This window comes from Bacillus rossius, chromosome 2 (genome assembly GCF_032445375.1).
Source record: "Bacillus rossius redtenbacheri isolate Brsri chromosome 2, Brsri_v3, whole genome shotgun sequence".
NCBI lineage: Eukaryota > Metazoa > Arthropoda > Insecta > Phasmatodea > Bacillidae > Bacillus > Bacillus rossius.
Window position 1 is genome coordinate 124,120,721 of NC_086331.1, and position 25,764 is coordinate 124,146,484.

At 36.0% G+C, this 25,764-nt stretch overlaps 1 protein-coding gene across 5 annotated transcripts in view; it reads right to left on the bottom strand.

Annotated features, from left to right (window-relative positions):
* Positions 1-25,764, bottom strand: part of LOC134529761 (leucine-zipper-like transcriptional regulator 1) — a 55,374-nt gene that overhangs the window by 20,477 nt on the left and 9,133 nt on the right. For 2 of the 5 annotated variants that reach the window (XM_063364172.1, XM_063364170.1), the window contains exons 2-11: positions 24,646-24,833; positions 22,012-22,167; positions 17,084-17,255; positions 15,883-16,019; positions 12,614-12,728; positions 8,614-8,777; positions 6,712-7,024; positions 5,594-5,785; positions 3,398-3,533; positions 3,228-3,292 (exon numbers count right to left, since the gene is read on the bottom strand). In XM_063364172.1, the coding sequence (XP_063220242.1) occupies positions 3,228-3,292; positions 3,398-3,533; positions 5,594-5,785; positions 6,712-7,024; positions 8,614-8,777; positions 12,614-12,728; positions 15,883-16,019; positions 17,084-17,255; positions 22,012-22,148 (1,431 nt within the window). In that variant the 5' untranslated portion in view covers positions 22,149-22,167; positions 24,646-24,833. Of the gene's footprint in view, positions 1-3,227; positions 3,293-3,397; positions 3,534-5,593; positions 5,786-6,711; positions 7,025-8,613; positions 8,778-12,613; positions 12,729-15,882; positions 16,020-17,083; positions 17,256-18,168; positions 18,522-22,011; positions 22,168-24,645; positions 24,834-25,764 lie in introns of those variants that run through there. The other 3 variants (XM_063364174.1, XM_063364173.1, XM_063364175.1) reach the window with 2 other exon arrangements.

Here is a 25,764-nt window from a genome sequence, read left to right on the forward strand (position 1 = left end):
CAATATGTAATTCTAGATGCAAGTATTTTTTAGTTTATAACTTTTTATTCTAACTGAATTTGAAGTGTAAGTTTTTTGTTTTAAAAACACACCTAACCCTTTTACAAACCTTTGGGTTTGAATTTAGCAAACTGGTAAATTTACTATTGGTACCCAAAATAATATATCATGCTAAATTTATTTCAAAGATATAATTATTAATACTAAAAACCATCATTATATATTTTTAACCCCTAATGGTTGCATTTTGCAAAATGGTAAAATTGTGGTTCGTAGATTTTGTATGTTTATTAATGGTCCCTTGTATCTTTTGTTATACTTGGTTAGCTTAAGGAGATATAATTTCAATTCATATTTATCTGTTTTTCACACCTAAGAGGTTGTTTTTCACAAAATGGTAAAATTGTGGTTAGTAGTTTTTTTATGTTTATTACTGGTCCCAAAATTATTTACAATGCTTAATTTTATTTGAAGATATAACTATTAATTTTAAAACCATATTTATCTTTTTAACACTATGGGTTTGCATTTCGCAAAATATAAATATTGTGGTTAGTAATTTTCATATGTTTATTATCGGTATCCTATATAGTTTATCACCTTTATTAAATTCAAAGATATAATTATTTATCTTAACATCATACCTACCCCTTTTTTACACCTTAGGATTATAATTCAGAAAAATATAAAAAATTGTGGTTGGTAGTTTTCATATGTTTATTATTGTTACCCAAAATCATTTATTATACTTAATTAAATTAAGAGATAATTATTATTCTTAAAAACCAACTTCCCCTTTTTTCACCAATTAGGGTTAGAATTTTGCAGAATATAAAAATTTTGGTTGCTTGTATTCCTATGTTTATTATTGGTACCCAATATCATTTATTATGCTTAATTAAATTTGCTGTATTATTATTAATCTTAAAAACATGCCTACCCCTTAGAGATTGAATTTTGCAAAATATAAAAATTGTTATTGGTAGTTTTCGTATGTTTATTATTCATACCCAATATAATTTATAACCTTAATTAAATTTGGAGAAATATAACTATTAATCTTAAAAACAGACTTACTCCTTTTTCACCCCTTAGAGGTTGACTTTCGCAAAATATAAAAATTGTGGTTGTTAGTATTGTTTTGTTTATTATCGGTACTCAGTATAATTTATTACGCTTGATTAAATTCAGAGATATTATTATTTTACCACTTTTTCACCCCTTAGGGGTGGTTTATTGCAAAATTTAAATTTTTTGGTAAGATGTTCTTGTATGTTTATTATTGGTATTGAATACATTCTCTTTAGCTTGATTAGTTTCAGAGATACGATTAATTATCTTAAAAACATATTTCCCCCTTTTCCATCCCCTTAGGGGTGGAATTCTGTAATTATATATAGCCTAGTTTTTAAGTTAGTCAAAAAATTTTGTCACAAAAAAGTTCATCATAATCCCTTAAGTAGTTTTCAATTGATGCTTGAACAAACAGACAAAAATTAAAAAAAAAAACTATATTTTGAATTCTCAATAAAGTAAATAGCCATTTACAATAGTTTTAACTTGATTTTATCCAAAGTATAGACGTTTTGCCTCAAACAATGTTATTATTAGTATAGATACCATTACACACACTTGGAAAAGGGTGTTAGGTAACTGTTGATCAAACCATTTTAATATCTTAAGGGGATTGGTGCAAGGTAAATAACAGTCATACATCAGTATAAGCTGAAAATTGGCTGAACTGTTTAATACATGCTTGCTTATTAATAATACATAGTCAGCCGGATTGCATAAGCCAGCGGTCAGTTATAAAAAGGTTAGTGGCAAGACAGCTCCCGCGAGGGCAGGTTGTCGAAGGTGGCAGCTCTCAGGCCTGCCATCTAGCGGGCATCGCTGGAAGGTCTTACGAAACTCTCTCAGTCTCTCTCTCCACAGTTTCCCCTGGGAGCGGACAGAGGGAAGCAAGCCCCACCCCCTGTTCGTAATCCTCGCAGCCTGCAGCCTAGATACGATAACCGGTCCAAGCCAGGCTTTCTTGCGCTCGGCCCACAAAGGAAACGGAAGACCTAAAATTGTAAAACTTGTGAAAAACTGTTTTCAGCTGAATTTTTTCACTGTGGTAGAAATGACATGTTTGACATGACGTGTTTGAACTTCAAATTTTTTTTCCTGGAAATATCTTTGTTATCACACATGGCCATGAAGAGAAACTAAAGTTTGGGGACAAATAATTTTGTCAGTCCCTCCCCCTTTGACTCAGTGTACAGCTTTTTAAACCCAAAATACAAAAAAAATAAAATAAAGACAGTAAACATTACCGTGGCTATAAATGTAAACGTGATCTGCACGTATCACATAACTTAAAAGGTTTCTTAAGAATTAAATTAGAATGGACTTGTAATTTTCATCCTATCAAAGTAAACCCAAGCATTAAAATTATCTCAACACTCAACTGGTTCCCTACTGGTGTCCGGCACTTGGGGATCCTTCCCCTCTCCCCCTTCCAAGGCCACTCGATGGGCCTTTTCTCTCTTCTTCCCTTATAGTCAACAAAGTGCTGGCAGTGAGCGAAGGTGGAGAGAGAGAGAACATGCGTTGAAAAAGTTCAGAAAACAGTCGAAAGGTGTTGCTAATGTCCAGCGCGCTTGGTAATTCTTTGTATTTGAGACTGCACACTACTAAAACTTTAGTGGTTACTTTTGAACCTTAGCTCAAATTGTAATAAACTTAAGAATAAAATAAAGTTAATCCTTCAGACGACAGATTGTAACACGTTTGAATTATAAATTAAATGTGAATGCCATTAAACTCACAAATGAATATCATGTTATTTCGTAAAAGTTCATATATTAACTTTAAAATTGTAACTACATTAAATTAATAGTTATTAAAGATAAAATTATGGTGTTAATCATATCTCTCGTGTCTGAAGAGTTATCTACGAAAGTTTACCACAAAATTCTTTATAGTTTTTGACTAAAGCTTGAATATTAAAAATTCCATAAAAATAATAATAACTTTGGTTAAAAATTTTAAAAATAAATAAATTATTTTTTATACCAAAATGCTTCAAATTTTCTCTAGCAGTGAAATACTAACAAATATATTGTTTTGTTGACTAGGTTGCTGGTGAACCATATCCTTAACATTCTTGGCTAAACTTTTTTGTTAACATGACTTACAATACGAAACATCAAGTCAAGTTTAGGTATACTAATTTAAGTTACCTGTTCTGCTAGGCGGTACACGTCCATCATGAGCAGAACAATACGAATACAAACAGGATGATCTACTAAAAAAATAGAACAAATTATTAGATTACAATAATGCAGACTGGTATGCTAACAATTCAAAATTCAACTACCATGACAAAAAATATCCAAATTTTCAAACTTACATTTTTCTGTTGGATCTATGTGGTCTGTGTATATATAATTTAAAACCATTTCAAATGCTTCTGGAACAGCATCAGGTAACTCAACATTCAGCACAGGCAAATTTCTGGATTGTAGTTGATTTGAACCAAACACCTGCTACACACAAAAAATCAAGTTAAATATAAGATATTAGTTAATTGCTAATAAAGCATTGGTACCATGGTAATTCAAAATGTATCATTAATTTTATCAGTATTATGTAAATATATATTCTTCAGTAGATCATTAGTCATACAAATGTTTTTGAAGAAAAAAAATTGTAGTAGTAATAGTTGACAAAAAAAGTTAAACAGAATGCCAACTGTAAAGTTTCTTGCACAAAAGAAAGCAAGTAGTGTTCCTTTTATGGTTGTCAGCAGACAGCCCATACAGCCAGCTGGTTTTGACTGACATAGTCCTACCGACAAAAAGGATTTTCAACGTGTTATCCACTAACCCTGGGATCTTTTCCTTCCGGTGAGTTACATCCAGTCAAACATGGCTTGCATGTATTTTTGTTAACACATTTTGTTCCTTTACGTTGTAGGGACCATCAATGTAATTCCTCTCTAGTGGATAACTTAACATGTGCTTAAAAATGCATAAATTAGATCTATTTTATTTTGTGATGGCTAAATGATTCAGTGAAAAATTAAAATTCTTCTTATCTTCAGTGTTTTTCATTTTAATGTTTTACATGATGCTCACATATCAGACAGGCAAAGAGTTAAGTAGAGTTTTCGCACAAATTAAATGAAACCTCTTCTTGCATAGAGTACTGCACAGAACCACTAAAAATATAATTAAATAGAAACCTTGAGGTAATAATACATAATGAACTGGTGCAGACACAAACTCATGGCAGTTCATACACCTATTTTCAGTATTTGAATTGTCTGAAATGATTTACTGCTATCACTCGGCTTTTTTTTTTTTTCATCCTTGCCCTTTAAGAAATGGGGTTACCAGCATCACAATTGTTTACTACACAATTTTCTCCATGGCATTATTTAAACACTTTTATAATGTACAGTATGTCCATTACGAATGTCCCAGCTAAAAATTTAAATTGCATCAACTGTAAGTGTTGTAAAGTTATGGTTAAAGGTCACATTAAAGAGTAACTCAAACAGTTTTAGATAAGTGCATGCAAGAGTACTGCTTTGTACCTTACTTTCTTGCAGCGCCACCTATGCAAAATGGTGACTCCTGAGCATAAAATGTTTCGTGCTCTGCAATTTGCTAAGAGTGAATCTGTAATTTGAGCCCTTCCCATTGGAATATCTTTGTACAAGAGTGGTTAAATGTCGAAGTCCCTGTCCGTTGGATTGGTCGTAATGGTCGAGACAACAGAGCTCTTCACCTGACATAATGCCATGCAATTTTTTTCTTCTTTATAAATGATCGTGTCTATGTTCCACCGCTACCTAATGATTTTCCAGAGTTGAGACCCAGAATTGAAGAGGCTATTGCTTCCATTACTCTGGACGTGTTAACCAAAGTGTGGGAAGAATTGGACTTTAGGTTGGATGTATGCCATATAATTAAAGGTGTACATGTTGAACATTTGTAAGAAAAACTAGGTTAGTTTATCTTCAATTTGATGTATGATTTATTGTAAATACTCTAAATTAAGTTGTTATAATATACCATTGAAGTTGGGACATTATTTAATGGACACCCTGTATAATACTTCAGCAAGACAGTGTTATTTCTACAGCCTGTATAATACTTCAGCAAGACAGTGTTATTTCTACAGCCTGTATAATACTTCAGCAAGACAGTGTTATTCCTACAAAGAAGGCTGAAAGAATGTAATATAAAATAAATATCTTACCATTGGCTGTTTGGAAGCACAAAGTTTTAGAAACACATTATAGCTGAAGAGAGCAAGTTCTAGAAATATATCCAAATCGATAGAAATTAAGAAATTTTAATGATTATTTTTCTTTTCATTAGTTTTCTATGTAAAAACTAACCAAATGCTGCAACTGATTTTTTAAAATGGAGTTAGCAGGTTCTGGGATGAAGGCTCATACAATAATGAACCTTTATTAACACATTATATTTATTCTTCCATAAGACTAAATTTACATACTTTTATTTATAACTAAAACAGCAAAGCCATAAAAATGTCATTGCAAGATAAAACAACTAGGCGTGTATATAATAATTACCTTTTCAAGAAGCTTGTCTCGTGCTTGTTGAATTTTCGTACGCAACCACTGAGAGCGTGCAGAAACCATTGCTGTATGTGCTGAAATCGTAACCTCATCAGGTCCAATGACAAATGCAACATCACAAAACTGTCTGCTTTCCAAAAGCTTGCCAAAATCTTCATGAAGAGTGCATTTAGGATAGCATGAAAACTACAAAAAAAAAACATGATTATTAAAAATATGTACTTTGATAATATAACATTATTAACTGCAATAACTTGAGTAGTACCAAAAGAAATATCAGCTTTGATGAATAATCACTAGCTACTTCGAACAAAGAAATGATACCCTAGGAAGAATTTTTATCACACAGATCACAATTCATTTAGTTTTTAGTTACAACAAGTAAATGTTTAAATGTGTGTTGTTTAAATTATGCATCAATATCATTAACCTGCATATTTATGATTATAAATATAAGAATCATAAAATAAATAAATACAAATAACCATCAATGTAATTTTTAAAGTGAATTAATAAAAGTCAACTAATCTGCACCGATTATCGATCAAATGAACCATGTTGGTCTATAAATTAGTTTCAATCTCATTTAATCAGTTTATATTACAATTAATGTATCTACTCAGCACAATATGAAAAAAAATTTAGCATACAGAAAATTTGGCTAGTTAATTATAGCAATGTAACTTTTTTATACATCTTAAAATATGAATATGAGACAAGGATTAAACATAGAGATTACCATACATAAGCTAAATTAATCTTAGTTTAACCCTTTCATTCCCAAATTATTGTAAATAGAAAAAATATTCTTAGGTAAAATACGGATAAATATATATCTAGAATTACAATTATATTAAAAAAATAATTTTAATAAAATATATATACATTTTGAGGATATGGCCATATGGCAACCATTGGAAAACAGAATTTAATTTATATTTATATTTATATTTGCATTCACAAGAGAGGTTAAAAATTTATGTTGCCATATGGTATCAATGGGAATGAAAGGGTTAACAAATTTTTTTTTCAATTTTAAATTGTAAAAATTCAGTGAAGTTTAAATAGGTTTTTTTTTTTGCCACTAGATCTGTAAGATACCAAAAATTTACCTGAAACCTATACATTTCTCCACTTCGAACATTGTTATCTACAGTGCCACCAAAAAAATACATGGCATCCCCTATGACAGCAGCTGCGTGAAACAATCGCCCAGATGGCATCTGTGAATCAGGGGCTGGCACTATAATCGACCATGTTTGTGTATCAAGGTCATAGCAATGCAAATCATTCGGGAGAGTGCTGTCTGCGGCGCCTCCGAACACGTACAAGTGGCGATCGAAAGCCACCATGGAATGGCCATAGCGACGCGCTGGAGGCGGTGGGGCTCCTCGAAGAATGTGTTCCGTAGAGATCCGCGTCCACCTAAAACAAACAGAAACTTCATCATTTGAATAAAGTTATTTATATTACAGTAGAGCACCCCTCAACCGTAATTCCCACAAACGGAACTCCCGATATCCGGAACTAATTTTCCAAAAAAAAAATTAAAACATTACAAAACATCTCCAAAACATTTCCACACTGGAACGAGGCATTTTTGCTTTTGCCTGACTGTACATGTCTTGTAGGCGCGCGCGCGCGCACGTCTGTCAGAGAGCTAATTATAGCCAGTCTTTCCCCCGCATTGCGTAAATACACAGCTGTTTTTCGCGTCGGATGTGAATTACTATAAAGATGTTTATCCAATGAGTAGTTTTATTGTTTCACTATGTCAAGTAAACGGAAAATTCCGGCCGGCCCGAGAGTACACACGCTGACACACGTGATAGCTAGTAACATTTACTTCCAACGTGTGATGCTTTCAGTTTGTAGACAATAATTTAGTGTACAAATATGTATTATGTACATATTTATACGTTAATATATGGTTAAACAGTCTACATTTACCTGTATTTCTCTATCTCTGTGTTTTTAAACGAGATGCTTGAAGTGTTATTTTTGTGTATGTGAAATGTAAACTTTGCAACTGTGCGTGGCAGTGACTATACACTCTCCAGGAAGTGTGAATCACTAGCACGTCAACACAGAAGTAACACAACACTGCAGCTGTAGTCCTACTAGCTACCCTGAACCCTCTTCTTCATCCTATTCGCTCACGCACGCACCCACCCACAGAGATAAGAAACACGTGCCTGCCAGCTTGCTTGAATGAAGGTCATTCAACCGGCCCGGAGGCCGGCCCTACCGCAACTCCCCTTACCCGGAATTTTCCCATAACCGGAATAGACCTCCCCCCAATGATTCCGGTTGAGGGGTGCTCTACTGTACAACTGCAAGTTGAAGAAATACATTACAGTGATGGTGACAACAATTTACCAAACGGCCTAATGACCAAACCAAAAACCTATGTGGTTCAAGAACTTTTTTATATAACAGGGGAGGAGTGTTGTGTATGAGATATGATTTTTTTTGTATATTTTTAAGTAAGAGGATTGGCAAGCATACTAAATACAGTAAACACACAGTGTACATGGTGTGTGATGATAGGGTACAAACAGTCCTGACCTCAAGCTTACAGTCAGAAATTGGCTTAAACAAAAACATATATTAAAAATTTTAATGACTATAACTTACTCTAATTTTGATAATAATTTTTCCTCTATTAAGGATTTTATCTAAACCAGTACTGCATTTTAAAAAGCTAGGTAAAGTATTTCAACCAAATAATAATCCTATATTTTTATTCATAATACTGGTAAATTACTATTGAATAGTTATTTAATATGTATGTTTTTTTTTTGCTTTTGTGTAGTATCTATTGTTATAGTTATGTTTGTTGTGTTTTTAATTTCTTATTATCATATACTGTTAAACTGTATTTATTCCATTTGTGTTTTCAGTATTTCATGCAATCATTCATATGTGTTTATGTACAGCACTAGCCAGTTCAAGTCTGATTGTTTAACAGGCACTTAAAATTCATAATAAACAAAATATATAAATATACTCACCGTTTGTCACTAAAATGAAACTGAAAAAGACTATTTGTGATCTTGGCCCCACTCTGCCCACTAAACACGAACATAGACTCTCGAGCAACAGCAACAGGAAAATTGCAACAGGTAGGTGGTCGATCATCAATTTGTGTTATTTCTTCCCAAGTTCGATTATCTCCCTGAAATAAATAACAAATAAAACTTATAACAAATATTACTGTACAACATAAAGTAAAATTTTTAAAAACCACGCCTCCTTTTATAATAAAATCAAGGTTGAAGTTATAAGCTTTGAATACACTTAATGACAAAATAAATACTAACATTTCCTATTAATCAAATAAAAGTGCTAGCTGTGGCTAGTTAGGGCACAAGTTACAACAGTAACAAAATAGGACAACACAAAATAAAAACCACCAGACAATATACACAGACCTACGAAGAAATGGTGTGTATGTATATGTGTATGTATATGTGTGTGTATATGTGTGTGTATGTGTGTGTGTATGTGTGTGTGTATGTGTGTGTGTATGTATGTGTGTGTGTGTGTATGTATGCACCATTTATACAATTTAATACCAGGATAACACAGCGCAGGTTTTTTGGCTTTCATTTTTTTTTAAGTTTTTGTATTTATTAGAAAGTTAATTAAAATAGAAATAAATAAATAAACATGAATTATAAAATTATTACTCTCTTTAAACTAACAGCTCAGGATATAAATAATTATTGATCAATCAATATTAATTGACAATAAGTATTGCTCCCTGTTGAAATACACCATAAAAAAAATTTTGTTTAGTAAACATCAAAGCTAGGATTGAGTATAATCAACTAGTTATTAATTTAATTTTATATTATGTATATGTTAGACGCGTATTCTAAGACTGGTTTTGTAGCTCCACAGATATCATCTTACCATTGAGTTATAGTGCAACAGAATCTGCCAATAGGCTACATAGACATACTGCAATGTATTAATAGGCATTGATAATGTTCTGCCGTGGAATGAATAAACAATGAATAACATGTCTGCAGCTGCACGACCGGAAAACTAAATGGCACGGACCTACCTCACTGTAATTCTTTACATTAGAACCATATTGCCACAAAGTGAAAATAAAAACAATTAATATTCCACACACTGGATTTGTCCGAAATTTTTTTAGTTGGACTTAACATATTTACACGCTCGTGGGCTCATTTGTGATTTAGTTAATCAAATAATAATTTGTGACAAATAATTTCCCTGTCAAACAAAAGCATGAAGGGCATTATACCAGTGAAAAATATTTAGTCACACAGCTGAAACAATACTGATTTACACCAGTAATTAAATAATACGTACTTGAAAAAACACAATTCTCTTGCAAATATGGCCCATGGCACAGTGCAAAACAATAAGTTCAAACCCCGTTGTGTTGCCCTCCACTCAAACACTCCCTTACTAGATGCCAGCAAGTCGGGTGGCGTCAGGCGCAGGCGGGTCCCTACCGCTGCGACCCGCCTATCCCTGCAGCATGGCGGGGTTCAACCTGAGTCACACGCTACCACGTGGAGCTGGCTCAAGGCATCGGGGTCCGACACGTTCTCTGCACCGTCTGCAACCTTTTAGCGTCAGAAATAGTTTCAGAAAAATGTTTCATGAAAACGTTGCATTTAAATTTGTCCTTGGAATTTTACTCCCATCATGTCCAAAAAAGTTTCAATTCAAAAATACAACATAAAATTACGTATGAATAAAAAAAAAACACCTGAAAGCACATAAAAACGTAAGTACACAAATAAAAAAATAGGTAAAAAAAAAAGTAGGTGGCTTATGCACCATAAAGAAAGCTAATCATCAGAAAAGCATGAAACAGTGTAAATTATGATCATAAAAGATGTTGTAAACGCACGAATACTTCTTTAACCAAATAAAAAGCTGGTAATTAAATTATATCAGAAAACCTAACCGCAGTACTGAATATGATTAGACAACACAATAAATCGTTAACAAAACTTATGACGTCAAACGGGGCTACGCTCTCCCTAAGCCCGATGTGCCTCACATCTCGCCTCCCATCACCCGCCGTAGTGTATGTATGTGTGTGTGTATGTGTGTGTGTGTCGGCCCACGCCCACCGGTGTGACGTCAGTGCTTCGCTGCCGAACGATGCCGAGCGAGGACGAACATTCCCGAGGCAGGCTTTGTTTTAATATTAAATTAGTTATATAATTTTATTGTTTTCAGCCAGTAGGCTAATTTAATTAAGGGTTTATGTATGTTCATTCCTTCTCCGGTGGCACGCTTTATTTAAATACCGTATTCACTCGCGTAATGTCCGCCCTCGCATAATGTCCGCACCCTTTATTTATATATCCTTAAAAGAAAAAATTAAAAATTCGCATAATGTCCGCACCAGTCGTCTACGGCGGGCAACACAACTTTGGCCACCCCTAAAGGACGCAGTACGAATGGAAAGTTGACGGCTCTGTAAACAAAGCCGTGACCTTGAGCTGTCCTTTCTCTCCTGTTCTGAAAGGGTGGGGAAATTCGTTGAACTGAACAAAGCACGGTCAAAGGCCCCGCCCGCGTATAAGCCCCCCTCGTTTTGTAAACATTTTTGAGAAAAATTTAAAAACGTGTTTTTCTGGGTTTATCTGAGGGTAGGGCAGCTTGGCATGCATCAAACAACAAGCCATGTATTGTGAGCGGTGGGAGGTGATTTTGTAAGTGTCCGTTCTCAGTAGGACCGTCGTGAGGCATGCCAGACGTAAGCAGTTAGTCCTATCTCAAACGACATAAAGATAAAGAAAGCTGGTCTAGCGCGCTGCCGCTGTGTTGATGTGGAGTGTTGTCGGAGAAGAAGAGGGGAAGTGAAGGAGGAAGGGAAGTGGGTCAAGGATTCTAACACTCCTTTGTCTGGTTGGCTGGCTAGCTGGCAGGAGGGAGGTTAAGCCACGCCTCTGCCTCTCTCCCCTCCTGCCACAGCGCTGCCTCTGCCTCTCTCCCCCCCCATCATAGCACTGCCTCTCCCCCCTGCAGAGTCGTTGCCTCTCTCTTCCTCTTGCCGCGTCGCTGCCTCCCCTGCCTTCCTCATTAGAACAAAGACGCACGACTTGAATAGAACACAAAATTTTGTATTTTTGTATTTTTCCTCGCATAATGTCCGCACCCCATTTTTTGGGCCAAAAATGTGGTCAAATTACTGCGGACATTACGCGAGCGATTACGGTACTTGTTAACAGCCGTTGGCCGGATGTGAGTGGTGGACCCGCCTCGAGGGCACCGGATGGCAGCCGGTCGCAGTCGCTGCCTGAGGCAAGGAGTTCCACGCGCCCGTCGTCTGCAACACTCCACTATTACTGATCCGCGTCCATCCAGCCATTTCATTTATATAAATCATTTTCTTTAACTTCAGGACTTACCTCGGGCAGTAGACTGTTTTATTTAAATTTTATTTAATTAACACATCAGTGTCTATTGTGCGCGTGGCCACGCGGGGAAAAGACTCAGGCCTGTGGGCCGCCTTCGAGAGCCCACCTTATTGTGTGTTTTAATAAATAGCGTGACCCCCCGCTGAGAGGGGATGTAATTACGTGGAAACGGATCACGCTGCACACGGGCGACGTCACGGCCTTGAGAATAGAGTCGTCGGGTCCACATGCCCGTAACACATGTGGTGGCGCCCTAGGCATAAAGCCAAGTACATATATCCGAAAATCTGAACCCCCTTTGCGACAGCACTTATTTGGACGTTGGGGAGGGCAGTAGTCTGGGTTGCTACAGGGTAGTTAGGGTGGTCCAGAAGCTCTGTCAACAAACCTAAGCATTTCCCTCCTCTCGACCTGTCCTATTACTGAGTTGTAGTAGTACTTACTGAGCCCTAGTCGACATTTGGTAGTTCATTAAAAACTTGGTGGAGGTTAAATTGTTTTCCCTAGTTTGGATAATAGATTTAAGTAGCTGATTTGAAGTTTTGGAGATGTTACAGTGAGTCCACAGAGATATATAGTTACTACGAATACTCACGCGTAAAGATATTGTCCACATATCATTTAACCTTGCATTGCCATCATATCCTGCAAATATCCATAATTTTCCATCGTAAACTGCAGCTCCATGTGCTGATCGAGGAACAGGTGTCCTGAAACATTGTACTATTACATTTAAAACAATACACACAGTTTATTTCATTTTGATAGATAAAGTCAAACCTCAATAATACAAACCTGAAGGGAGCAAAATTTTGTCACTTTGCAATAATGAGGTTTGTATGAACAAAACTACATTACTAACTGTAAGTATACAAATCAAAACATCAATACATTACTAAAAATGAATAACTTTTTTCTTAAAACAAAGGAACCAAATATAAATGTTTTGTCAAGATATGGCTGGTGAACCATTGGCTGAAATGCACATTCTTTTTTGCCTGCCCCACACTAATGTGAGAAACAATAGCACCACCTATACAGATTATTCCGACCTTACGGCCGGCGTACTCGTGTTCCCCTCCCACATATGCGCCCTATTAGAGTAGGGTGGGAGTTGCTTCCAGTTCTCTTGATTAGACATTCCAGAGCTTTTAGTAAACAGAACTGTGAGGGATCACTCCCTGTTGTTGATCGGGAGGGTATTGGAGCTTCGGCACCGACCAGCGGCTAGGGTCACCAACCCAGCATAGACGCCGCCTCAACCCCTTTACCGCACTCAGCTAACCAGACAGTTGGCTGTGTCCTGTGCCCTCAGACTTTATCAGCACTGCTGGCGCCTTCCACGACCTCCCACATCACACTTGGACTCCTCAAAACAGCCAGTGAACCCGTGGTCCGGTGGAGGCCTATCCAACCTCTGTAGCTGTCCAGGCTAGTACCGGAGCTGTGTCATCGCTCACCACGTCGACTCTGCATCGGGTTAGGGAACCCTTGGAGCCTGCTTCAAGCGATCGGAGCATCACTACTAAGTACGAGTCCTACCCAATCAGAATCCAGGGCTTTGTAGGAAACCTCAGCGGGACACCGTTCAATCTTTCATGGATTCCTACCATACTACTACCAACTTGGCGTCGATTCGGCAGACTGTTTGCCAGCAGCTAACCAACTGCCACTCTTCAGAGTTACTCAGCTGGATGTCCTCGTCTCCTCGGATTACCCTCCGACCTGCCGTACCTCGGCCCGGCAGATTTACAGCGGATTAAGGCCCGGAAGTGCCTGAACTCATCCGGCGGCGATCGCAGGAAGCTCTGACTATAAATGACAGACCAACAGTGATTATGCTGGCGGGCCTCGGGGTTGCCTCTGTACCTCCCCCGACCACTGGACTAGGGGAACGTATCACATCTAGTCGAGCGGTATACAGCTCTTTTTTAAGCCCGGGTGCACCTGAACACAGCAGCGCCTTTCATGGTAAATCCATTACCAGGCCTGATCCATTCACTATGGGGCCCTTTGGGGCATAAACGCCGGGGCTCGGCAGTCGAACCCCCCAGAAAGGTTTCAAACGCATCTGCTGTTTCCCGCAGATTCAGCCAATCCACCATTTCTGGTCCCATACATGCAATTGAGGATGCACTGCGGCAGGGTTACGCCCGGCATTGTCCTCTTCAGTTAAGGCGAAGCTATGACCAGAGGTTGAGGCTACCCATCCCAACATGGTTACCACGATTCGCCCCCAGTAGCGGTGCCCACGTGGAGGCAGAGGATTGCCACTTGCACCCATTCCGTGAACCTGTTGGATCATGTCTCAGATACTAGAGCCGGCAACAGCTCCGACACCTCAAGGGACAATCACCTTCCCCGCAGGGTCAGGTCCACTCCCGCCTGCACCAGCTATACAGTATGATTTGAACTGAACGTGAAAATTAGAAGCAGTCACAAGGTTGTAGCACTCACTGTGGGGACAGGTAAAAGAAAATCCAGCCATTTCAAAATACTTACACAGTCTCATCCAAAACTCTAAGTTGTGCATTTCTATTCTAAGTCATGTGTTTCTAAGTTTTGATAGTTCTAAGTTATGGTTTTATAAGTTACGATGATTCTAAGTTAGGATTTTTTTTGTGAATTCTAACATATGATTGTTCAAAAGTTATGTGTGGATCCCAGAAGTCAGCAGCATCTCTGGTGAAAAAGGCCAGACCCAGGGCATGTTTACCTACTATCTACCATGCTGCACTAACAGCAAGACTTTGGTTAGTGGTTCAAGTGTTTTAGTTGGCAGACATGCACTTAGTGAACAGCAGTGACATACAATTTTGGTGTCTAAAATGAAACAAAGGTTCTGTATTAAAAATATATTTACTTAGTACCTATCTCAGAAATGTTGTTAGCAGTATGAAATAAAGAAATATTAAGCACAATCCAGCCTGTAAAATTTTTACACTTTTTTTTTAAGGATTGAATTCTGAAACTGTAATTTAAATTTTTATATAACTGTATTCGAAACATATTTAGACATATTATAAATACTCAAAATGTGTTTTAATGGGAGCAGAATCTTGATTGAAAGATAGTCAAGACACATATTTCAATGGTTGAACAGAGTAATTTTGATTAACAGACATTCTAAAAGTAAAAACGTATTTGATTAATGCTGTTTTCCTGGAATGAATTAGGGCTTTACTTTGACCAGTGTGTGTACTAAATGTTTTACATGTATTAATATTTTACCCTTTAATTTGGGAAATTAACACTGTAATTGTATTTACATTTTATACTGATAACTACTAGACTGATTCTATACCAACTTCTAATAGCAGAGGATGGGGCCATAGTGGTCAAGTGGTCATATCAATTGCATCCCAAAAAAGGAAGAATCGCCTGTTTTGATATCCAACAGGGTCACACCCAACCCAAATTTCTTGCACAAGTGTGAAACGTAGTGAGCTTTTCCCTGAGCCAGTGTACCCCGTTCCCCCCCATCAATTCAATCTGCCAAAAAAGCATTCTCATCTCATCATAACCAGTGCAATGTTTGTACGACCTCTAAGATGGTGCACCCTGGTCCAGGACTGCAACAGCAGGTCACCAGAAAATCTATAAAATGAACGGCCGGATTAGAGCTCAGATCTCTCCCAGCCATCTCTGCCATAGGATAAAAAAAAAGCAGAAGATATCATCAATAGAGAAAAAATTTCAACAAATTGAACTAAAAAAAAACATATTTTATACAACAATATGTGAAAAAACTATTTTTTTTTGAGAACTACTCAATGTATGATGTCAATATTAGATGAAAAATTTTGTCACTAACATTATGGGTAAAAAAAATTTTTTAATGGAAATATTAACTTTGTACTTCACCTGCCAACAAACTTCCATTCAATCCACTGGCCAGTTTGAAATTTATATTCAAATAAATCATTCTTGTTGGAAAGGTTTGAGTTAGAATGAATATCTCCTGTGTAACCACCAAACACAAACATTGATGTCTCGTGCACCTGTTGACAACAAATTGTTAATTATGAGAAATCAATACTACAGTACTGCTTACCAATAAAGCTCCTTTACCAATACGCACAATATTGTATAACATCATGGTTGGGTGACAAGGTGCAGTAGTGTAGTGAAGTACGTGCCAAGACGAATTATAATTAACACAATTTGAAAACAAAAATAAAACTTTATTTCACATAAAACACAGGTTTAATACTTAGGGATGTGTGGATGTGTCATACCTCTACCAGTAATCAAAGATGACTGGGGCAAGGCTAGTTAGTGTACTTGGGCATCACATTAATAAGCAAGCACAAGTGTACAGATAGTCACATGAAAGATAAATAACAAATACAGTTTACATAAGAGTTGAGTAAAAAACAACAGGACTAAAATGGTGAAAATGGTGTGTATGTGTGTATTAAAACACTTCCTGATATAAAGAGTTTCAACCCATTGTTGTGGCTTTAACAGGGCAATGTTAGCAAACTACTAATTTGATACTAATCACTCATGATCTCTCATGGATATTTATGGTATTGTTAAAGGTGTGGTGCTAAACAGCAAAGGTGCCAACTTGGTTTTCACAATGGAGAATATGGTGCAGTTTCAAATCGTGCCACTGAAAAAATTTTTATTTTTGCACACCACCCGAATGGAGTAAGTGGATACAATGATTTGAAATATCCCTACAAGAATAATCAAAAGAGGCACAAGTGAAAATGTTGCTTTATTGCGTGAAATTTGAGGTGGGTGTCACGCTGAAGTCATTCACTTTAAAATATGAGTGAATAAAAAATTAAGCAAATGTAAAAGATAGGTTTCACTCATTCTTTTCTGTAAATAAAAACCTTATTTATGAATGAGCACAATGAATGAGCACAATATAAGAAAGAATTAATTTTTTAAGCATTCAAACTTTTTAGTCTTACTTGAATTCATTTCACTATGATAAATACCAATGCTGTGCTAGGCAGAAACCTTCATCCTCTTACATACAAGACTATAAATGTGCACTAACTTGACGTGAAACAACACTGGGACCTAAAGTACAGAAAAGGCAACTTACTACTGCAGAGTGATGGTATCTCGGAGCTGGTGGAGTGCCAGTAGCAAAAGCTCTTCCCCATGATTTTTCTTTCACATCAAAGCGCAACAAATCATTTAACATACTTTTCCCATTGTCTCCACCAAAAACATAGATGGCATCATTATATGCAACAACTGTATGTTTACTGCGTCTGTAACACATCATCACACAAACAATTTTACTTGCTTTATAGCTACAATTTTGCTTTATAGCAAACTTGAAATCAAACAACCTATAAATGTGTACCTTATGGGGAAAAACATACTAGGTCCTTAATGGATAGCCTGTGTGTGATATGTTTGTTTCAGCAATTATTTCATGCCCAGCACTATAAAAAGACACAAGGCAATAAAACCTGCATAGACCCCAATTTTACCAGCTGGTCACATGATGAGCATGTCAAAAAGGGAAGGGGGTTAGTCTGGCAGCTGCCTCCTAGCTGATAACATTGTTCGTGCACTGATGTCTGGCAATTCAAGTTGAATGATCTGATTTACGTAATGGCTTATACGTCAGGATTTAAATCACGTATTAAATTGGGTGCACCAGTGCGCAGACAAGCACAGGATATAATGTACAATGGTGCTACATATTTCAATGAAAAAAAATTGTATAAATTGACATATAATGTTGTTGAAACCGCAAGTGATGCAACAGGTGTCTCAGTATCAACAGTTAAAAAATTCTAGCAAAAGGTAAGGCAAAGATCAAAACCAGTTGAACTTTTTCAACATCTACACGTAAGAAAACAGACCATAGACAAATAATAAAAGTGGACCATTTTACACATGGTGCTATGCGGATAAACATTCACGAGTTTTAAACTGCACCAGGGAATACTTCAGAAATTTAGTGAAGAAGCTAGGGTTCAAATGGAAAAAGTGCCAATCAAAAAAAAAATTAGACAGGGCACTATCTTGAACAAATACGTGAATTTCAAAAGGCTGGCAAAAACATTGTGCTGTGCAACTTTAAGAAGACATTGTGGATCTTCGATCATTGCCTCTCCTTCCACTCCTTTCCCCCTACCCCCTACCTACCCCTCCAGCCACACTTAGACTTACCTTGTTTCCCCTCTATTCCTCCATGAGATTTGTGCATGCCCGCTTGTGTAATTTTCTGCTGTAAAAGTTTACGGCGTAACTGCCTCAACCTGACCTGCATTTGGCCATCTTCAACCAGGTCTCGATACGTCGGCGAGTGTCCCAACAAGGCTTCGGGTGAGTCATGGCAAAGTAACTTTGTAGTGTTTGTTTTTGGTGAGAAGTGGCCGCACCTTAACTATGTAAGTTGAACTTAGTATTTTTTCTCCAAAAAATAGTTTTCGGCTGCCACTATCAAAATTTAGTTCCGGTTAACTTGCGGGTTCGGCTGCGTGCTGTTGTTTGAGTTGCCATGATGTTCCCCGAAGCTGCTCCTGGATGCATTCAAGAAACTTTGTATATTTCATAGGAATGCTATGCCTTGTCATGCTCCTGATCCATTTTAAAATTTGTGTCTAGTTTTTGTGGTTGATGCAAATCTTTAGTGATACTTGAAACTCTCCATCCTGTTTGTGACATTTCACCTTGAGTGCTCAGGCATACTGTATAATTTTTTTTTAATATTCACACCATTAAATTGTTAACATTTAAGATTTGCGTACTACTTAATCATGTTTAATTGATTTCCTTGTGATAAATAACACCTCATTTACACTTTCTCATAAAAAGCACCTAAAAATGAACAACAAAGTGCCTGCTTACTGCAAAACATTTACTTTCTGAAGCAAAGTTTTGTTCAGAAAACACTTAAGTATAGAAAAATTTTATATTTTGAAAGTAAAACTTATTTTGTAACAAGACGCCACTAACATTATAGTTGAAAAATGGACTAGTTTGTCACATTATTCCAAATTAGCCTGACTAGGCAACTCAGAATACCAACAACTTGTTACACACTTGAAGATTTGATACCTCTGATATGCAATAAATATATTTTACTGAAATTCTGAAGATACTTTTTAGTAATGGTTTTCGTTGAGTCATTAAATAAAAGAAATTTGTTGCATGTTCTTTTGAAATTTATTCTTGTAACCAACACTTGAAGACTTGAACAAATACATATACTTATACAATCCAAAACAATTGCAGTTCATTTGATTACATTTAGTTCAATTTATGAGAATTTACTGCCTGACAAATTTTCTGATGATGATAAAACATTGAACATCCTATAAAACATCCAACTACATTTGTGGTGGGGACAATCCAGGGCACAAGGCCACTGGGAGGATTACTCATGAAAATTTGCGGTCGCCATGGGTCAATGCTGATGCTTGCGGTCGATAAATTTCTAAATATATTTGTTACCAAAAAAGGTTTATTTGCGGCCGGCCCAGACCAGCGAGCGATAAATTCTCTCTCCCTTAATTTTCCATTGTTTTTGGCCAAGTCGCAGTGACTTGGACAACGTAGCTACCTTCCTTTTCTAAAGTGGAACATGGGGACGCAGCCCAGTGGGTGAACTAGCCAATCACAACAAACACAACCTTAAAAGGAAATACAAAAGACTCTTCAGCTTCAAGGCCAGCTCCGCAAGGTTAACAAATACAATCATTGTTGCCTGAAGTTCTGGAGCAACTCATCACGCCAAGGCATGGTGTGTGTAATTGGCTGTTGAAAATAGAGTGCTGCTCATCACAATTTTCTAGCTGCGCAGCCATGCACATACATGCAGAATTTTTTCCATTAACAATAACAAGAAAATAACTACGTCTCTCGAGCAGGCGCCATATTGTCATGCTCCCTGTCTTTCTGATTGGAAAACTGTCAAAATGCACTAGAATAAATACTAACTGATGTTAACGTGTAACTTATAAAATTAATAGCATATCCATATACCATAATCAAACACTGAACATTTTTAAGCACTACCTAAATTTGGTTACTAAATTCAAAACATGTAAAATGTTACCTAAATTGCTTTCTCTAAAATTAAATGTTCAAACATCCCCAAGAAATAAACCAAAACCTTTGCAAATTAAATATTTACTATTAAACTAGGGTATTGCAACTTTGAATGATAGAATCAGCTGCTTTACTGTAATTGTAGAAACACATTCTATCTCCAAAATACTAAGGAAAGTGTAGAAGAATGTTACAAATTGTTGCTAAAGCATTTTTATTCATTCTTGAAGCAAAACAAGCCAACATTTTTGCACATATATTATAAAATTTTATTAAATAGATGTCTATCTACTGAAATAAATTCATTTCTCAATAAAAAGGGTATATTTTTTCGTAAGTAGTTACTGAAAATGAACTATGCATACGAATTTCACCAACTGTATACATCATTCAGTGTTTCATTTTTTAAAGCAACAACACTTTAAATTAGTTCTTCTGTGGTATCAGTCATTTTTAAGGCCATGTGACAAATTTAAAAAGATAATAATTAAACATTAAAATTACTAATTTTCTTACAAAAAAAAATTTAAATGGACTTTGTGCTGGCAGCTCGTCTACAGTTAGCAAAAATAAGTGGTTTAGCTTTCTTTGGTGTTAATTTTATTTGAATGACATCAAGTTATAAAATAAAATTCTCAATTACAAATTGTGCATTTATGTAAGAAACCTATAAAAGACTAATAAAAGTTGATTATCAGCAACTTTGAATCATCAACAACTTCAAACAATCAGTAGTATTTAATTAGTGTCTGCCATTTTTATTATCAATGGCATCACGCCCTTTGATTAGCACAGATAGTAGTGAGAATTGAAGTCTTGTAGATATAGAAGTTATTAGAAATGATGAGTGGTGCAGTTATGTGAATGGAGCAGTAACGGAATGCATTGGTGAAAAAAAAAAGCACCGGCTCATTGTAAATCGGCCACATTTTGCACTTGCAGAAAATTCTGAGTCAATCCCTACTATGTACATCTTAATAATATGTAAAGCTTACTCAAGTCTCTACCACTGACCAGATTTGGTTAAAATTTTAAACAGAGATAGCAGATACATTGGATAAATATATCCAATACTACTTATATTAAAACAAAAAGATTTTTAAATCTGGATGTTTGTTATTCAATAACTTCTTTACTATTGAAATAACTTTGATTAATTTTAATATGGAGGTTCAGTAGTTGATATATTATATTAAAACATACAGTACTTTTTATCCCATAAAGATAATGTGCAGCGAAACCGTCTGCAGAAGCAATAGCAATATTAGTTTACTGCCTATTTTTAAATTAGCAATAAACATTATGTTTGAATTTTTATTTGAGTTTTATAATATAACAGATAAATCCAAAATATTTTATTTTCCTACCACTATACTGTGACAATTCTGCAGATAACAGTTATTTTCATAGCCATATAGATATAGATAGGTTAAATGTATCATAAAGCTTTTTGATGAAACAGAGATCAACTTCATACAGCACAGGTACCATAGCTAGAATTTAAGGTTTAAAAACAGGAAATTATGTAAAATGTGTCATCTGTAGAGCCTAACACCCCTTAAGAGTGTGTTTAAAGATAACTAAGTTATTAGATTGCTTTGTCACCTGGTTCCATATATTTAAATATAAAATAAACTTGATTATGTTGATAGTGCCCTTACTGCGAAACACCATAATAAATAAGTAATATGTAACTATTGACTACGACAACTTTATTAACATTTTCAGTATTTGAGATTCAGGCCATGTCTGTATATAATTACTAACACTAGACATTAAATGACATGTTGTAGCCAATGTTTAGGGGTAAGTACATAATCCTATACAGACATGTCCTTAGTCCAGAAGACAATACATGAATGCTGACTTTTGCACCAAAATAACTGTGCAAAATCAATAAGAATTATAAAAAGTTATCAAAACACAACACTAAATGAATTGGTCAAAAACATAAATCACCTTGCACCAACAAATTCATCACATTCTGGCATTCTTTTCCAACGATGAACAGTTTCAAATGGTCCAAAATCAAGTGTCAGACATTCCATTGTTTCGTTCCATGAGTGGTCAACATTTGGAATGTGAGTAGCTGTCATTATCCAGACGTATCACAAACTGAAAAAAAATACATATATTTTTTTATATTTAAAGCAAAATCCAGAAAAAGAAGTTCTAAGAAATTCTGAAATAAAATGCACTGATGAAATACCACAATAGTTCACACCACACTGTATGTGTGGCGGGGGTCTGGTTAGTGAAAGGTTCTAAGCAACTGCGTGGCCGCGACAGTGTCTAGGCGGCACGGAGCCGGTGCAGACTTATTCTCAAGGTGAGACGTCGCCCGTGTGAGGACATGACTCGTTTCCCCCTTCACCTTCATGGGACTACCAGAACCTGGCCCGCTCTAAGCATCGGGCTCCTTGTGCTAGATGCTCACGTGGGCTCTCGCGGCATCCCAGACACTGCTAATTGCTCTCATACACACGTGGTCAGATGCACAACAACAACACAAGGGTTGCAAAACGGTTATTTACTATACGGTTCTCTGTAAACATTTCCCGTACACTAGGTATAAATATAAAAAGTAAAACTGCAAAACGTCATGCCATTCGACTGGCCGGACTAGAGATTCGTGTTACTGACAGAGTCTGCCGAGCGGATATAAACAGCAGTGCGGCAGAGGTAGGCTCTGAGGGAAGTAGCAAACAATTGGGATTACTAATTAAGAAAAAGAATTGTACGGAGAGCGTCCTGCCTCTGGTGGCGATGCGAAGCGACTGGGGAGAGACATGGCCGCCGAGGTAGTTCGTCAGCGCAATGGCACTAAACTGAGAGTACCATTAGGCGAACCAGAGACGTGTCGCTGATATGCGTCAGTTAAACATGCAAAAATTCTCCAAAAATTACAATTAAATCAAACCAAACTTCAAACTCTTTAAAAATCTATGTGAAAAATTATGGTTTGGATTTATAAAATTTAAGATGGCCATCAGCAGTTCGGGTCCATTGCAGTTAAATGTTATTTAAATATAAAAAGTCTGACTTTTTATAAGAGCTGAAAAGACATGAACACTATTGACTTAAAAGAAAAAGTTTACAATACTAGTTATTACATATCACTGGCTTGACTAAGCCTCCTTGCGGACGTTTGCAGACGTTTGCGGCGCACACACACATGCATGTCACTGGCAGGGCATTCAAATGCCAGGAGGATAGTGGTGAGGAGGGGTGGTGACATATCGGGCTCTGTGGGGCGCAGCCCCGGATGACTTCAACATAAGAGAAACTCTTCTCAAAGCTTCCTAAACTTATTCTTGTTTGTCCATTGCACAACTCAGACTAAAGCCCTTTTCCTTAAGCCTTGGTTTCACCTACATAGTTGTTAATTTCATTTTTTTTCTTGGGTAAATTGATCATGATAATTATCTTGCATTTGTGTTTGAGTTACAAATTTTCTCACCCAATATTTACTAAACGTTATTTTTGAACTGTATAAGGTCATGAAAATTATCATAATTATAAACACTTGTGTGACTTTTTACCACTATTAGATAATACTGAGTAAATATCTAATGAGAAAATTTGAGATAAAACACAAAATTCAAGAGAGCTATTATGAAAAAATATACAGGAAAAGCACTCAAATAGTAGTAATTCAAAGAAAAGAAAATTGCCAACTAACTTGGTGAGTGATACTGAGCCTTAAGGCGATGCCTACCGGCTTAAACACTGTCACAAGTATTTTATGTGGTAATTCCCTCAAGAAAATTGTAGGGAGTACTGATATTCATCAAGAAAAATAGTAATTATTTAACACCATATTATACATCTTCCTAAAATTTATGAAGTAATATTAATAAAATTTTTGCATAAAAGTTAATAATTTTCAATAAATTATTTGTATATTTGTACTGATTACATTTTATTTATTGCTCTTTTACAGTTAAAAAGTTAAAAATATAAACACAATAAAGCAAGAACCCTTCGTGAATAATTTTACTTCTCCCAAATTACTTACGTAGTCTTGCCTACTATCAATCATTTGTTGTTGTTGGTGCATGATCTCGTTCATTAAAAATATTATGCTGCTTACGTGTAGAACTACAAACAATTTTTATTTTTTGCTAACTGAAATGTTGCTTATTTTACTCGCAAGTTTTGTTATTGGTTCCTGATATGACTTGACAGCAGCTGAAGTTATCACCATACTTCTACACTAAGCCAAAATTACATTTTGCTGTTTTGTGAAACAACTTAAAAGCATTAAAAATAAAGATAAAATATGGGCAAAACACAACTGAACACCCAACATTTCTCTTTTCAAAGCATATTTTGGCTTTGTATATCATTATATAAACTCTCCTCCAACAGCTTAAAATTTATAACTTTTTAAGTCTTTAATTCCAGACAAATGAAATACTAACAAAATAATGTTTCTTAAATATTAAAGCACTTATGAAAAGGCTTAATTCATTTCACATTGTAAATTGAGCACTGCATAATATTAAGTCATAAATTATGTTTGCCTTTTAGGTACCCACTATGATTTTGGAACAAAAACTAAGACAAAATTAATAAATAAATGGTACTTACTTTTAATCAACATTTTATTGAAATGATGAGTTTCATTGGTACAATCCTCCAGACCATTTCAAAACATCATGGTATGAATTAATGTGGTTAACACAAACCAAGTGAAATTCTTTAACTGTGTCATGATCATCCCAAAATATTTATTAGACAAATTTGCTATTTATGATTGTATAATTGCAGCATGAAACCTGTAAAATAATATTAAAATTACAAAAAGACAAGAAAGTAAAAAGCATCAAATAAAAAAGCAAGACCAACTAAAAATGCATGCCAATAGCACAGGGTTTCCCAATCTTTTTCAGTCCGCGGCGCACATACATGTTTACTATTTTGTCTCGGCGCCCTAACCTATTTGGCTCGTCGAAATAGAGAGGTACAATGATACTAGTTAGGTAGATAAGCGCAAAAATTAAAATATCCACGATATGAATCTGAACTGTATATTTATATTTATAAGAATATAAAATTAACACAAAAACATTCAAGAGAGACTTAAAGAACAAAAATAAAATACAATAGCTACCTAGCTAGTCAATGTAATGGGCGAGCTTGGTGATCTTCACACATTTTTTCAAAACATGGAATAAGGTTTCACACTGCTACTCGCATTTCTTGCCCCACATTGATCTTTGAGCGATATTTGCTTTTGAGTACAGCTACAGCTGAAAATCCAGCTTCGCATAAATAATATGTTGCAAAAGGAATGAAAATTCTTATAGCTTTTGAAGCTAAAGTGGGATATTCATTTTGAACCGATATCCAAAACTCCACCAAATCGGAACATGTGAGAATCTAGTACTAAGGCTGCTGTCGCAAGAGAGTTCAATGAGACTTTCTTCTTCTTCCGATGTATATTCTGGCGGAGCTTTTGCATGTCATGGGTCTTGGATCCACGCATATTTATCGACATCGTCTTCGGCAAAGTATTTTGAAAACCATTCAATGAGCTTCGAAAGGTGTTCTTTGAAAAGGGTCAACAGGTCTTGTGAGACAACAAGCTCATCTTAAGGTGAGGTTTCGGAGAATGGTAAAGAGAATCGCTGCACGGCGTCCTTCTAAACTTTCTACGGCGCACCAGGACGCCGCGGCGCACACTTTGGGAACCCCTGCAATAGCACA